Source organism: Chrysemys picta, chromosome 1, assembly GCF_011386835.1.
Source record: "Chrysemys picta bellii isolate R12L10 chromosome 1, ASM1138683v2, whole genome shotgun sequence".
Lineage (NCBI taxonomy): Eukaryota > Metazoa > Chordata > Testudines > Emydidae > Chrysemys > Chrysemys picta.
The window spans coordinates 73,627,768-73,644,882 of record NC_088791.1 but is presented as its reverse complement, the minus strand read 5'-3'; the positions used below and the strand labels follow the sequence as shown (position 1 = coordinate 73,644,882).

General features: G+C 43.6%; 1 protein-coding gene across 1 annotated transcript in view; it reads right to left on the bottom strand.

The window, feature by feature from the left end:
• The window catches only part of OTOGL (otogelin like), a 145,250-nt gene that overhangs the window by 67,566 nt on the left and 60,569 nt on the right, over positions 1–17,115 (bottom strand). The window contains exons 26-31 of the mRNA XM_042850786.2: positions 14,555–14,689; positions 13,904–14,050; positions 11,728–11,847; positions 7,426–7,542; positions 4,495–4,651; positions 2,716–2,742 (exon numbers count right to left, since the gene is read on the bottom strand). Coding sequence (XP_042706720.2) covers positions 2,716–2,742; positions 4,495–4,651; positions 7,426–7,542; positions 11,728–11,847; positions 13,904–14,050; positions 14,555–14,689 — 703 coding nt within the window. The remainder of the gene's footprint in view (positions 1–2,715; positions 2,743–4,494; positions 4,652–7,425; positions 7,543–11,727; positions 11,848–13,903; positions 14,051–14,554; positions 14,690–17,115) is intronic.

The window sequence follows — 17,115 nt, the reverse complement described above, 5'->3', positions numbered from 1 at the left end:
ACCAGAGAAGCTGCCAGGGGGATGGACCCCAGCTGGTCCTGCTGCCAAAACAGGTGTGAGCTGCCCACTCCCCTCAGTGAGTCACTGTGCGTTTACTTCTGTTTTCTTGTAACCAATTCTGACTTTTCTATCTTTGTGTAGTTAATAAACTTGTTTTATTATTTTACCTAGACCAGTGTGTTTGGGAAACTCCATTGGAGATAACAGGATTTGTGCATATCATTTTCTAGTAATAAAATGACGGACTTCATATGAGCTTGTGTTGTCCAAGAGAAGGCTGGGCAGTACAAGATGCACATTTCGGTGGGGAAATCTGGGACTGGGAATTTGCTGGTGTTGCTCTGCAGAGAGGCTGGTTATAGCACTCATGCAGTATAACTGGGAGTAATTTACATGCTGGAGGCTGTGTGTGAGCAGACCAAGAGTGGTTGCTCTCACAGTGAAGCAGTGTAAAAGGCATCCCCAGTTGGAGAGTTGAGGTGACACTGCTGTTCTACAGTCCAGATGGTATTCTGGGTAATGACACACCATTATGCAATGCTACCACTGGATCTAGCCAAGATTTCAATGTTTGTGTAATGTCTTGGTTCCAGGATCCAAGAAGCATGCCATGCAGTTCTAAGAAATGAAGTCATGAAGGTGAAGTTTGTTATGAATATTTCTGTCATTTTAAGGAGCCATTCTTGAAAGTACCAAGACTATGATATTTTCACAGAAAATATCTGTTATCCTATTAATATTAATATGAAGTAAACTGATAAGCCCCAATCTTGCATTTTACAATGCACTAACAGAGCCCCACTGATGTTAACATGGCTCTGCATGGGTGCAGCAGTCCACCTACGCATTGCAACTTGCAGGATCAGGGCTATTAGATTTTTAAACCAGAAGGGAACAATATTATCATCCAGCATCACGTAGATCACAGAATATCACCCAGCAGAAACACTAGCAATAAAATAAACAGGACATAAACCGAGCTAACATAGTGCAAGCAGGGGATTTAGTAGAACCTCTCAATGAGTCAGAGCAATTCCTGTCTGGATGCACCCATGTACAAAATCTTTTATAATGAGGAAATAATTACTAAGAGTGAGAACTATTCAGAAAGCCTATAACAAGCTCAGATCTCCAGTTTTGCTATAATTCACACTGAATCAATTAACATTTTAGATTCATTTTAATACAGTAACATTAGAGATGCAATATATAGTGATACTATTCATTTTGTAAGAAACACAATTATAATTTCACTGTCTACAAAGGCAGTTCACTGCGGTGAAGGTTAAAATGGTAATAAGTATATATAACAACATCAAACACACAGCTTGTACACTAATGTGTCAGTAGTTTGAATCCCTTGAATAGTATGCAAAAACAATGAGGCGTCCTTGTGGCACCTTAGAGACTAACTTATATGCTTGTCAAAAAAGCTTTCATGGCTTTCATATGAGAGAAGTCCCATGAAATAGATGGGACATGTAGAGAAAAAATATTGTTAGATATCTTTTGTAATGGAGTAAGGTGTAGAGGAGGGGAAGATTTTTAGGTTCATCTATAAATCTGTGTGAGCCTTGCAAATATTATATAGGCCAAAGCTACTTTGAACTCAGCCTGACCCACACTTTTCTGATTAAAAGACCATGGCAAGTACACAAGGCAAAGGCGCATGCACACACATACACAGATGCTTGTTTCCAATGAAATGTTACAGTCTGCCTCTAGTCCAGGCTGGTGAGACAGGGAAAAAGCCTGCCTCGGAATAATGGATCAGATTACAAGAGAGCAGTACAATTTAGGGGACCAGATGTCCCGATTTTATAGGGACAGTCCCGATTTTTGGAGCTTTTTCTTACATAGGCACCTATTACCCCCCACCACCGTTCTGATTTTTCACACTTGCTATCTGGTCACCCTAGTACAATTACATCATGATATTAGCATGGAAGGGCAAATATTGAAAAGGACATGCAATATTTCTGGCTAACATATGTCACTGCTGCCTTCTAATGGTTGAGAATGTCTAATGTACTCAAGAGTTTGTTACTATGCAATCCAACTGCAGGGCCTAGAGGCCCAGAAATGAGACAACCTCTAGGACCACTACAGTTAACAGAGATTTTTCTTTGCTATGGTAGAGGGCTGTGTTTTTACAGCAGGATGTCTCAAGTTACATCCCAGATGATAGACACAAGTGGTTTAGCTAATCACTGTGAGGCCTGTATCCATGTAACCATTGTCTCAGTACCCTTGGAAGTCCCGCAGGTGTCAGTTTGCTAACTAGCTGAGCTGCTGGTGCATAGTTCAAGACATCTTACACGTTCATGGAACAGAAATATTGAAAAACCATTAACTTCCACTAACCAGAGAAATATCAAGCCATACTGACTTGGGAAGGATTTGGCCTCCTACATACATATAGATCTTGGCTATACTAGAGAAAGCAAGGTCTGAAAAACGTTTTTAAAATTTGTTTTAAAAAATCATGCCCAAGCCCTGGCCATAGCAGCAGCTAAATCCTGCACAAAACTAATTGAGAGGGTAACCATATTTAAACTATTGTTTCAAAATATGGTTCCTTCTAGCATATAGAGGGTCATATGGTATGGCAAGAAACAGTGTGTATTATAATGATAAAAATGCTCATAAAGCTATTTTGAGAGATGAGGATGCATCCAATAGAGAAATATTTTTCTTTACATAAATACTACGTACCTTGGTTGTAATATTCACAATTATAAGCTGAAAGAGAACAAAATAGATACATCATTAAATGCCATCAATAAAATTCATATTTGTTAACAACCCTGAGTCAACGTAAATCAAAGTCACAGCATGGTAATTCACTTTGATCTAAGAAAGTTTTGTTTTCCTTAATGTGTTTCAATTAGTGGATCTATTTCCATAGGATATCATTACTAGACACACATCTGTGTTCAATTGGAAGTGTCAGCACTGCTGTTTTAAAGCACCAAATATCCATTACTGAATCATCCATTGAAGAACACTTTTTTCATAGTGAAGTTAGATGTAAAATATGTCATATCTGATGGCAAACTCACAATGAGAGTTTGAAAGTAGCATACTCTAATATGGAGGCTACTTTAAGGACAAAGGTATACATAAGAACAGCCATACTGGGTCAGACCAAAGATCCATTTAGCCCAGTATCCTGTCTTCCGACAGTGGCCAATACCAGGTGTCCCAGAGGGAATGAACAGAACAGGTAATCATCAAGTGATCCATCCACTGTCACCAGGGCTGGATTAATGCAGGGGCTTTAGGGGCTACAGCCCAGGGCCTTGGGCTACGGGGGGCCCCGCAAAAATAAATCCATAATTATATACAATTCAGTGATCACCAACCAGTCGATCAAGATCACTGGTTGATCCTGGAGCCTCTGCGAAGTCGATCGCAATCTCCAGGCCACTACAAGTCCAGCGGCACAGCAAGGCTCAGGCAGGCTGCCTGCATGTCGTGGCCCCACACCGCTCCCAGAAGCAGCCGGCTGCTGGCGCGTCTCTCATGTGTCTCCGCACCCTGCCCCCGCCACCAGCACTGTTCCCGCAGCGCGCGGAGACACGTGAGAGACGTGCCAGCAGCCGGACGCTTCTGGGAGTGGTGTGGGCCGCGGCATGCAGGCAGGCAACCTGCCTGAGCCCTACTGCACATTCAGCCAGGAACCGCCTGTGGTAAGCGCCTCCTGGCCAGAGCCTGCACCTCGCATCCCCTCCTGCACCCCAACCCCCCGCCCCAAGTCATAATCCCCTCCTGCACCAAACTCCCTCCCAGAGCCCACACCCCTCACCCTCTCCTGCACTCCAACACTCTGCCCCAGCCTGGAGCCCCCTCCTGCACCCAAACTCCCTCCCAAAAAGAAACCAATGTAACAGCTGTTCTAAGGTAAGAAATAGGCTATTTTGAATTAACTTAACTATAGTCTACAGTTTTAAAACTGAAATGTAACCACAAAATGGCTTTATGTTAATTAAAAGGCAAGTTTAGTATAGTGTTAATAGCCTCGATGCCATAATTGTGATCATTTTGTTTTAAATTAGAAAAAAGACTTGTATATGGGGGCCTCACAAAATCTAATAGCCCCGGGCCCACAGGAAAGTTTATCCGGCCCTGCCTGTCACCTATTCCCAGCACCTGGCAAACAGAGGCTAGGAACACATCCCTGCCCATCCTGGCTAATAGCCATTGATGGACCTATACAAAAATATTGTGATCATAGCCCGTTTCCTTATAGAGGGATGTAAATCCAGTTCTAAATGACTAACTTGTTAATGCATGGACTGCATGAAAAATTTAGAGCAGAAGTACATATATATTATAGCTTCTCCTATCCCACTTCAGATCATTTGTATTGTCAATGAGAACTTTTATCTTTTCTTTTTCCTTATGTGTCAACAGAAATCAATCATTAAAAGGTCAGATAATCCGGTGTTTCTTTATTGTGGTTTCTGGGGACATGATCAATCATGTACTTACGACAGACAGAGGGAGATCTCCAATGAATTGCTGCACCCTGCTGACAGCATTTGTAAGCATAAGCTGCAATGCTTGTACACAAACACTCACAGTCCCCACCAAGATTACAATTACATGTGTCTGTATGGCAATTTTTGACAAATGAAGTCACATCAATCTGAAAAGTGAAGGGGAAAAAAAGCAATTGAACATGTGGGCCCCACCTTGCCATCACTTTGCACCAAAACTCCCACCAATTTCAAATTGAATTTTGTGTTCAGAAAGTCAGCAGAATTCAACCCTCAAAGTCTGTCATAGAAATCTGAACATTTTCTAATGCCTGGGTAAATTACTTTATCTTTTAACATAGGTATAACTAGATTTGTCCGCACAGGCTAGCACTGACTGATCTTGCAGTAGCATCCCCCCATCCCCTGTGCACAATCACGCACACACAGTAACGTCATTGTCTTCATAGGGAGGTCTGCCATTGCACACAGTGTGCTTCCCAACAATAGCAGTACTGTACAGCTGCAGGCCCCCAATAGTGTGTTCAAGTCTTGATGAAGAACACTGAACAACTTTCAAGTTGCCCAAACAATGTTGCTTGTCTAGAAAACTAAAAGTGTATATCATAAAGTTCATGTGGTACGCCTGCCAACACTCTTGCTATTTAGTGATTATGAACATTTACAATGGTTACAACATTTAGCCAAAGTTCGTGATTTTCTATTCTTATAAGGCAAATACTGCCATCTAGTGTAACATCTGTAGTTTTACATTAACAACGTGAAAGGAAGAGCTTGATGAGCAATTTTACAAATCGATTTACTTTACTTTAAAAAAAAATCAGTATAGTTCTCTGGCAAGAAATAGAATGTCTGAGAAAAAGTGACTGCATTTCTGGAGCTGTTGTCATTTAAACAAAAATAAAATATTTCTGTGTTTTCAAGATTTGCTCTCTCATTTGTCTTATATCTCCCCAGATTTGCATTAGCCCACACATCCATTTGCTTCCCCATGCCGTTCAGAACTCTAAAACTTAAAAAGAAAGAAACTACTGCATTATTTTTGCAACTTGAATTATAAAATAACCCTTTGTCAGGCTGAGGCAACCTTAAATCATCATAAAAATTCTTACTGCAATTCTAAAAGCTGGAAATATTAAACAGTGAGGAGCTTAGTTTAGTAGTTTTAAATCAATCATTGGTAACACATTTTAGGTCTACAGAAATTGTATCACAATCAATAACTCAGAATGGCTGCTTTACTGAAAACTATGAAGACACCATGAGCCAAATTTTCAAACAATGAGGTCTAAGTGGTATATACACCTACAAAATGTGTTGCACACCAAAGGTATGTATACATATGCAAATACGCAATTGGATATGCAACTTCATGTTTTGCATGTGAGGTGAATTCTCGTGAACATAATTTTGCCAATGCAATTTAAGTGCCATTGTTTGAAAATGATCCCAAACACTGGTAAAATAGAGAAAAGTGAGTGCACAACAAAAAACAGAATTCTTAAGTTTTTGTTTGTTTTTAGAGAAAAAAGTTTACCTTCTGAGGATTTCATTTCTATTTTATATTTTGAGAATATATTCATCACAGGCTGATGCTCAAAAAATTCCTAAAATATTGGCTAATGTCAATATGAGTAAATCTACTCACTCCATAGTTTAACTATGTATAACAATGTAACTGTTCCATCAGGCAAATTTCTGACCAAATTGGTAGTCCTTACACCATGCCCTGAAAGTCAAGAGATTCAGTTTCTGATAGGCCATCTGGAGATACCATTCGTTATGTCTAGAAGTCATAAAGAACAACTGTGGCAAGCACCAATGCCTACACTGCAATTAAGGGGGGTAATTGCAGCATGTGTACATAGGTGTTGGAACTAGGGGCACACCCCTTTGGCTTGAAGTGGTTTCCATCATTTACAGGATTTACAGTTTGGTTCAATGGATCTCAGTACCCCCAAATTGTTCCAGCATACCGGCATGTGTAGACATACTCGAGCTAGCTTTAATCTATCTAGTTTGGCTACCAATAGCAGTAAACTGCAGCAGCACGAACTAGCTGTAAAAAGGCCCTTTTGGTAACTGAAGGCACCTGAATAGGCAGATACAATCAGAAATCCAGACAAACATGCAGATTACAAACTATTTGATAAAGGCTCAGCAAACCCTTATTAATGGGATCAGAGACTTCCCTTGTCACACTTTCCTCAAGCTATCTGCATCATCTCCACCTTGTCTGTATTGAGCCTTAGACAAGTTGCTGTAATCCAAGCCCCTATTAGCCGGGTACCAGCAAAGCCAAGACACCACACATTTGATAAAAAGGTTAGTTGCCAGTCAATTACGTTATCATGGCTCTGACGTCCAAATCTTCTCACTCTCTCCCCCAGCATCCTCGTATACAGATTGAGCAGGACAAATGACAGAAGTCAGCCACCTGAGATAAAAGCTATACATGTGTCTCCAACTTCTCATATCATGTGCATTTAATGCTTGTGGTTATCAAATTTTCAGAATCCCATGATGCATATGAATAATCTTAAACTTAGTTAACAACATAGAAATTTGTAGGTACGTATCATGTACAAATACACTAATACAGTAGAAACTTGATTTTCCAAACTGGTAACCCAAAACTTTCCGTTATCTGAAAGAGGGTCATGTCCATGACATCTAATAATACTGAAAATCCCACCAACTGTTCTATAGTTTTATGATCCAGACTTTGGCTCCAATCTTGCAAGGAGCTCTGTACAAGCACAGGAGTTCACCCACACAGAAATCCTTGCAGCACTGGGGGCTGAGTCAATGGCTTTCAGTTGTACTGTAACAAGGAATTAATTACTGACTCTTGAATATTTTGCTACCAGAGATTCAGAATCAATATGTTCATCTTTGAATAGTTAATAAAGTATAAACTTACCACATTTCGACAAGGGGCAAAAACATCACTGTACAAAATTGAGCATTCCCTTTTGGCATAGGGGAACTTGCTCTGATGCACCTCACATGGCTTTATGGTTTCATTTGGGCTTTTACACTTGAAAAAAAAAAACACAAAATGTGTTTAAACTATTTATATGAACTATGTTTTTGTTCTTGTTTTTTGTTTGTTTTACAAGAGACTTACTTTTGGGATATAGCAAAACTCCCATTGTCAGGGAGCAGAGAAAGCAGTGTTAAACAGCAAATACGTTTGCCCCCCTCCTTTCCCGTGTTTTATAATTGAAAACATTTGCATGAAAAATAACCTTTGCTTTTTGTTTTTAAGAACTCAGATGTTCCTGCTTCATGCTCCATACATGAAGACATTTTTTTTTATTTGTGACACAGTGTAATCGTTTCCAGAGCAACCAACTGTAACATCACAAACAGAACATCATGGGGCAAATCCATCCCTGGTGTTTTGCCATTGACTTTAAAAGGCATCATACTAGGGATGATTTAGCCCTATATATTCAAATGAAGAAGCAGCAGTAGGAACAGATTAACTCATAAAAAACAGAGCCAAAGATCATCATGATAACTCAAAAATGACGGAGATACTCAACTCCCTTTTTGAATCTCCTCCTTCAAAATGAAAAACAAATGGGCAGGAAAGTTTAACAAAAGGACACTCAAGTTGCTGAATGCAGATTCATCCAACGTGTGTCGCCAGGGTGGGAAAGAAAAATCTGGGAAGCAGCAATGGTGACAGAGACCTAGTGCTGATCACAGACAGGAAATTAGACATGACTTTGCAACAGTATGCAGCTCCAAAAATAGCCAGAGCAAGCTGGGCTGGGTAAGCAGAGGCACCACGTCACGGAGCAGAACGTTATGATCTCTTTTCTGATGATCTGATGCAGCTGCACAGAGAATATCATGTTCAGTTATGGCCACCACATTACCAGAAAGATATTGACAAAGTGAAAGAATAATGAGGGAGACTAGAGTGGTTTCCTTGTGAGGAAAGATTAGAGAGAGTAAAATATGTACTGGCTGACTAAGTAGAGACATGATATCAGTCTATAACAGGGGTTGGCAACCTATGGCACGCGTGCCATAGACGGCACAAGAGCCAATTTTTAATGGCACGCTGCTGCCTGCCGGAGCATCATGCCATTAAAAATCCTGCCCGGCCCGGCCCGCTCTTCTCCCTCCCCCCTACCCACGGGGGCAGGGGCAGAAGCATAGGCGTGCGCACAGGGTGTGCCCAGGCACACCCTGATGCAGGGGTGGGCAAATGGCCCCACTCTTCCGGCGCGGCAAGCCGCGGGGTCCGCGCTCCCGGGCCGGAGCGCCTGGCTGAGTGCAGCAAGCCACCGGCCCCGCCCTCGCCTTCTCCCCTCCCCTGGAGCCATGCCGCCGCGCGCGCAGCGCTCTGAGGGGCGGCGCAGCATGTCTGGCTCTGCGTGGAGCAGAACATGCTGCTAGGAACCTCATGGTAAGGGGTCCGGGGGGGGGGGGTTGGATAAGGGGTGGGGGCAGGAAGAGGACAGAGAGCAGGGTGGGTTGGATAGGGGTGGGATCCCGGGCGGGATGGTTAGGGGCGGGGGGTCTCTGGAGGGGGCAGTCAGGGAACAGGGGGGGTTGGATGGGGCATGGGAGTCCCGGGGTCTGTCGGGGCGGGGGGGTGGATAGCGGTCAGAGCAGTCAGGGGACAGGGAGCAGGGTGGGTTGGATAGGGGGTGGGATCCCAGGCGGGGTGGTTAGGGGCGGGGGGTCTCTGGAGGGGCCAGTCAGTGAGCAGGGGGGGTTGGATGGGGCATGGGAGTCCCGGAGTCTGCAGAGAAGAAGCAGGGGCAGGGCCTTGGGGAAGGGGGGTGGAATAGGGGCACACACACCCCAACTCCCTGCCCTGACCCCCCCCCACACACCCCAGTTCTCTGCCTTGAGCCCTGACCCCCCCCCACATACACCCAGCCCTCTGCCCTGACCCCCCCCCCACACACACACACAGGGCCCTCTGCCCTGAGCCCCGCACACACCCCAGGCCCCTGCCCTGAGCCCTGTACCCCTCTCATACACACCCAGCCTCTGCTGGACTCCTTCACCCCCCACACGACCCCAGCCCTGACTCTGGCACCCCCACACATACCCAGCCCCCCCTTCCCTGACACCTGCACCCTCCTCACATGCCCCCAACCCTCTGCCCTGACTCTTGCACCCCCCCACATACCCTGCCCCCCCAATCCCCACCCCCACCCTGAGCACCAAATGGGAGCTCCTACACACACACACACACACACACACACACACACACACACCACATTCCCACCTGCATCCCTCGTACCAAATGGGAGCTGCCCAGGTAAGTGCTCCATACCCAAACCTCTTCCCCCAACCCTGAGCCCCCTCCCTCATTCTAGCTCCTGGCCAGACCCTTCACCCCCAGCCCTGTGCTCAGTGCACTCCCACTCTCAGCTCAGAGCAGAGAGAGGAAGAGAGTGGGCCACAACCAGGGAGAAGGTAGGTACTCACTGTATGTGGGCAGGGCCGGGACCCCAGACCGGCTGCGGGCTGAGTGGGTCCAGCAGCTGGGATCCCGGCTGGCAGAAGCCGGCGGATGGAACCCCTGAGCGGCAGTGGGCTGAGCTGCTCAGCCCACTGCCGGTCTGGGGTCTCGGCCACACACAGCCTGCTGCTGGTCTGGGGTTCTGGCTGCCGGACCCTTGCCACCCGGGGTCCCAGCCGCAGCCCCACTCAGCCCGCTGCCGGCCTAGGTGAACAGAACCCCAGGCTGGCAGCGGGCTGAGCGGGCCAGCAGCGTAAGATCAACATTTTAATTTAATTTTAAATGAAGCTTCTTAAACATTTTGAAAACCTTGTTTATTTTACAATACAACACTAGTTTAGTTATATAATATATAGACTTATAGAGAGAGACCTTCTAAAAAACGTTAACATGTATTACCGGCACGCGAAACCTTAAATTAAAGTGAATAAATGTAGACTCGGAACACCACTTCTGAAAGGTTGCCGACCCCTGGTCTATAATGTTTGGGGGCATTAACACAAAGGAGGGAAAGAAATTATTTTGGTGACAAACAGGTTTATAACAAAGTAGTAATTGAAGAAAATTAAGAAAGGGAAAATTTGGGAAAATTTCCCTTTGGGGAGATATATTAGGCTGTGAAATAATGATGGAAGTTCCATCACTTGAAAATTTTAAAACTAGCCTGGACAAAATACTAGAAAATTACTCTCAGGAACAATTCTGCTTTAGCAGGGAGATGACCTTTTAATAAGGTTTTCCTAACTATACCAGGCAATGCCAGTAGGGTGACCAGATGGGGGAAGAAAATATCGGGACACAAGGTGGGGGGGTGCCCGCCGGCAGAGAGAGAAAAAAAAAAAAAGCCGAGTCCTGCTGGCTGAGCAAAAAAAAACAACGGTGCTGCCGGCGGATCACGACACCGAAATATCGGGACATCTGGTCACCCTAAATGCCAGTTATGTATTAAATTTCAGACAACCAAATAGACTTGTAGAGAACCAATGACTGATGCTCCCTGTACCCCAGCCCCTTTTACCAGCAACTATCATTTGATCTCATCTTCTCTGCTAGATTAATCTTTGTTTATAAACCACACTTTTAAAATCACTGAGTGAACCTGAATCTGATTTCATAGGCCATTCTGGGCACAGCACCCAGAAGGTCGAGATGTCTAGCCCAACACTGCGGAAATAGTCTGTCCTGCTATCATTTGCATGCAGGCAAATTCTAAGATTTGCAGATGACAGTTCTGACTATCAGAACATGCTTGCTTCAACAGAGGCCTCTAACATGGGAGAAGAAATAACAGGAGATTTTCTTAAAGTTGGACCCAGTCCAAAATACCAGATTCCCAAACTTTGGGGAAGTTCAGATCTAGATGTGAAATTTGCAGATTCTAGTTTTTCCTATATATTAATATTAAAATTGATATCACTATAGCATGCACCAGGACTCTGTTGTAAAACAATTATTTTGTTTCCTAAAAACCATCCCCAAAATTATTTGGTTTGGTTTTTCATTTAAACTCAACATCATCTACTTACTGAGATACAGGGGTATCTTTATACCACATATAAAGTTTATAGACAAAGATTTTTCCGTAAGTATCCAAATGTCCCTCCCATGCATTGATTTGACTGGCAATTTGGAAAATGTCAGCACTCCAAATGTTTACATGTTCTTTTATACAGTAATTAACTTTTCATACTGTTTATTTCTAAGTTGATGAACAGATGTGTTACTTACCTGTCCTATTGCCCAGCTCTCTCCAAAAACCTGAGCATTTCTCACTTCCATGTTGTTTGATGTAGTCAGATCATTTGAAGTATATTTATCAAAATTTCCACACAAACCTGCTAATTTACCCTAAAACATAAATTGAAATTTTTTAAACATCTTTTGATTGGTTTGTAATTACAGTTTGATTACTGACAGTGGTCAAACATTTTTGGTTTTACTTTTTAAATAGTTTTAAGGGAGAAGAAACTAAATTAATGTTGCCTTAATATCAAGTTTACAGGGTGATTATAACCCTGACCCACACTTTGACGATATTTGAAGTGCCACTATATTTAGACCTCCGAACTAAAGGTTTTAAAAGCAGAAAATTATATTTTCATTTGTTATTCTATTTTCTGCTTCCCAGAATGCATCTTTACTTTCTGACTGAATAAAGGGACTGGGGTCTCTACAAAACTCCCTCTAAAAGCTGACATTTGTACGATCCAAGTCAAAAGCCAAAAGTTCCGATACATTACCGCAAACCATTGGAGTCTGACTAAATAATGATCATTAAGACCTTCTTCCTATATCCAAGTTAGAATAGCGAGGGCATTCATATCAACAGTTATGCACAAGCCAGTCACCTGTAGCACTCTTAATATTGGGGCATGCGCTTTAGGTCCTACTATTGCAGCCCCTTTCTTGGTTGAACTGAAGTCTCTGAGAAAGGTGTGTGTGAGGGGGAGAAGTGTGTGATGTATTAGTGTCCTTGTATGGGCACTATAACTCCTCTTGCTGAGGGGTCCCTTCAGAACCCCTCTCTGAGCATGTGCATTCACGGTTGACACCTGAGGGTATGTCTACACTCCAGTCAGAGGTGTGACTGTAGCATGTGTAGACAAACCCGAGCTAGCTTGGATCTAGCTAGCTTGAATAACAATAGCAGAATAGCACAGCACAAGCAGCAACGGGCTAGCTACTTAAGTACATACCCAGGAAACTGGGTGGGTTTGTACAGCCTGTGCTGCTGTCACTGCTATTGTTACTGGAGATAGCTAGATCAAAGCTAGATCTGATTTGTCTACATGTGCAGAAGTCACACCTGACTGCAATTTAAACATACCCGTGGTAGGTGCTCAGAGAGTGTCTCCTATTTCTTTTCTAGATCCTTTTCCCTGGCTGGGTGTTTGCCCATGTTCATTTTAATCCCAAAATGTGAGTATGTAATAAACTGAGCTGTCTCTTCTACAACTGTATCATCTCAGTCTCTTCTCGCCTTAATTTGGGTCACACTAATACCTGAATGTCACAGGAGAGCAGTGGAATGTATTACCAGGGATGTCAATTAAAAACAAAGACAATAATGATTATTCCACAGAAGTCAACAGTTGCATTTGGAGCACTGAAAGCATCTTGACAGTATGCTTCATGCTACTACCTGAAACATCTTTGAATTACTAAAATAACCTGACTGAAAGCAGCTTTACCAGTGTAACACTCCTATGGTTAGAAGACAAGCAAAGATATTGATTTCAATATCTAGTGCAAACCTCAGACTCTACGAGTACTTGTTACTCATTTAAAGCCAGATTCTGACACACTTGCTTATGCCAAATAGTAACTTATTCCTCAAGAACTCCTAATGAAATCACAATTTGGCCTGTATTTATTTTTCTCAATTTGAGATAATTTCATTTTATTATTGCTTATGAGAGTTAAAGAATGACAGTGCTAGCTTAACCCAGGAATAGTGTAGGCAGCCAGCATTCAATTTCTTATAGGTTGCTGTAAATGTTGCTGTTACTTGACCTGCAACCTACCAACTGAGATTCTTAGCAGAATGTATTGGGCTGAATTCTGCTAAATTGTACCAAGGTTTTTAGATTATTGATAAATATACACCAAGAGTGAGACCATCAAAGTCATAGAACTTGTGACCACATAATGGCCTCAGCTATGAGGTTCGTATCTGGGAGGAAAAAAATCCAAGTTCAAGGAGTTTATATCCAATATTCTGCTTTGGATCCATCTTTGCTTTGTGATCTAAACCAGGTTTCAAAAGTGCCCAAAGATAAAATGTTAATACACTGAATTCCAAGGGCCTCCCCATATTTCCACCCCACACTGTATTTCTTTCAGTATGAATAAACCTCTTTGTCATATAAAATACATTGTATATCAAGTTTACAATTTGGTTCACCTTCCACCGAGGTCCAACTTTGACATGTATCGTTGTCTTCTTGTCCCACAGGACTGTAATTTCCTGTTCTGGAAAGTGTAGCACTGTATAATATCCAGCCTTCCAAAGCTGATATGTTGGGTTTTTTTCCTGTCCCCTGGCGGTTCTCTGTCAGAAATGGATATTTGTGAAAGATCTACAACAGCAATTCTATAATGCAACCAAGACATACAGCCAACTAATAACTAGCCCAAAGAGTATTTTAAAGTATAGCTTAACCCTAGCATGTTATCGAGCAACTAGGGAGCATTGCCTCAGCTGTTTTGTTTTAAGAATTTTTATTTTATTTGTAGTTATTTTGGCTCAGATGCTGCCTTCCGTCACAAAAGCACATGGACAGAAACAAACAAATTCAAAAACTCCTTGGCTCCATTGGAACAGCAGCAGCCAAGCATTCTTCCCAGTGGGACCAATATGGGTGTGGAAGGGGAAAGGGAAAGGGAGCTTGAAAAAGCAGTGAAGAAACAGAATTTTCAAAGGAACCCAAGCTACATCAAGCTTGGATGTTTTTGATACTTTAGATTGAATGAGACTCAGTTTAATAAATTAAATTTGTGTGTTTCAGACATGTACTTTAAAGGGTCATCCAAACAAGGAAAGAGAACAACTAACCTGTTTGTCAGAAGGTTCACTAAAATAAATCTCAGTGTCTCCAACAGAGATCAAAACGCTCTTAGAGCAAACAATGTCATTGTCAAAGCACTTCTTGTTCTGGGCAATTACAGATACATTTGAGTTGTCTGTACTCTGCAACATGAAGAAAAATCATTTTATTTACAAATACAATTACATTTCACTTCAGCAGATAAATTCCAGCTTAAACATCTTAAACTGAAAAGCCATGTAAAGAGGTATCAATCAAAGAAAGCAATTTTAAATCCAGTATTGTACCTTCTTTTGATTCAAAGCTTAGAGTTAAACACAAAGAACTATTAAATCCATCTTTCAGTCATTTTATATTATTGAGGACTTTGTTCACAATTTGAGGATTAGCCTAGCCTAAAATTAGATTTTTAACTAAATAAGAGTTTGGTTTAGGTTTTAAAAATTGACTGTACACAGAAAAAAAATCTAATCTTTTAGCACAATATGGTAATCATAGTCTAGCTATGTTATCAACAACAATGAAAAGGAATTTTTAAAAAGCATGCAGTCTGAGAACGTGTTGCTATTGTATTTTCAAAACCAAGAAGTCTACCAACCATTTGTCAGATTTGTGGTAGGCAATAGTGAGATTATCTACCAAAGTCGCTGGAACCCTGAGGAGGGCCCCCTTAAGTAGGCTGTTGCCTGTCGTGGGAACCCTGCAAAGAGACCCTGAGGAGACTGTTACCTGTCACTGGAACCCTGCAGGGGGATCCTGAGGAGGCTGTTGCCCACGGCTTGAACCCTGCCTGGCCCCGCTGGCTGCCAGCTCCAGTCCCATGGCCCCAGGGGCTGAAGCAGAAAATGTCACAGAGGTCTCGTGAAGTCACAGATTTCATGACTTTCATGACCTGCATGACCAGGGCCGGCACTGGCTTTCTGGCCGCCCCAAGCAAAAAAAAAAAAAAACTGCGGCGCGGCCGGAGCCAGGATGTGCCCTGGCTAGCGGGGGGGTGGGGGAGGTAGCAGGGGGAGAGATAGAAGGGGGGCGGCCAGGGCTTCAGCGGGGCGCTGCCACGCGGCCCCTCCCGCCATGCCCCCTGCTGGGAGGGCTCCGCACCACTCCAGTCGGTTGGGAGGGAAGGACGCGGGCTGCCCTGCCGGGCTTGCTGCAGGGTGCTCCCGTCCTCCATGCCGCTGCCCCCTACAGAGCGGCCAGAGCGGAACAACAACAAACAACAACAAAAACAAACAAACAAAAACAAAAAAGCAGCTGTGCTGCCCTAGGATTGGCCGGAATGCCGCCTCCTACAAGCTGCCGCCCCAAGCACCAGCTTGCTCGGCTGGTGCCTGAAGTCGGCCCTGTGCATGACATAAACGTAGCCTTACTCATAAGTTATGTAGAGGCCACCAAACAGCCTTCAAACAGTGAAGGCTTGAGAGACCTGATTCTGATCTTGCTTACATCAGTGTAAGTCAGGAGAAACTCCTGTAAAGTCAGACCGGTGTCAGATCAGTTCTAGGCATATGCTCATTACAAGCCCGTGTTAGATATGAAACAGTAACCTGAAGATGACAAGCTCTATATCCCACCCCTGACTGAGTCACCCAGTCATACATCCTCCATTTGGACACTGTCTATAACAACTCCTTGAGGCCTCTTTTGTACCCATACAAATACCCTAATTTTTGTTCCCTTGAACATTCTCAGAAAGTACGACTAACTTAATATATTGCGATGCAGCAAAATCTCAGAAGACTCATCTGCTTTCATTAAAGTATTTTACTGTGTTAGCTACTTGAGTTCAGACTAGATAAGAGACACGGGATTCAAGTAAAACATTACTAATGTGTACTAAGGACAGGAAAATTACCGAATTATGTAAGTTAGTAAGTAAACAAACAAAGCATGGATTCTTCACCCCTTCAAGACATTCCGGAGTTTTGCATTTGAAAGCCTTGTCCCACAAACCCACATCTCTGCTGAGATCTCACACATTCACATCTCTCACATTCACCAACAGACACCTACAATTCCTCCTCCCAGCACTCGGGGTGGGGGGAGGGGGGATTGTAGTGCTGTTTTCAGGGAGCCTTTCTGCCTCCACTTTGTTTTTGATCCCCCTTGCCGGTGTGCCTCTTGGGAGGCAGAGACAGTATCTGAAAGGGAGGAGCATGGGACAGAATAGGGGGCTGATGGGACAGTTGGGGCCAGAACGGGAAGGGGACAGAACTAAGGAGGCTAATGGGGAGAGGCTGGGGCAGGGTGAGGGTAGCTGATCCAGGTCCCCCACATCCCTAACAATCCTCCAGTCCCTACCACTGGCTCCAACAACTCTTTCCCCAAGCTGCCCCAGGAAGGCTCTTCCCATCTCATCCACCGACAACCACCCCCTCAGGCTGTTCCAGCTTTTCTCACCCCACTAATTCTTCTCCAGGGTCTCTCCTCCCAACAGCCATATACACGTCCCCCTTCCACGCTCCCTTTCACAGCAAGCCATCCCAGCAACCCAACTCCCTCTAATACCCTGGGGTCCTCTGGCTCCCCCAGGACCCTCTGGTTTTTGAGACATGCAGGAGATAGATTC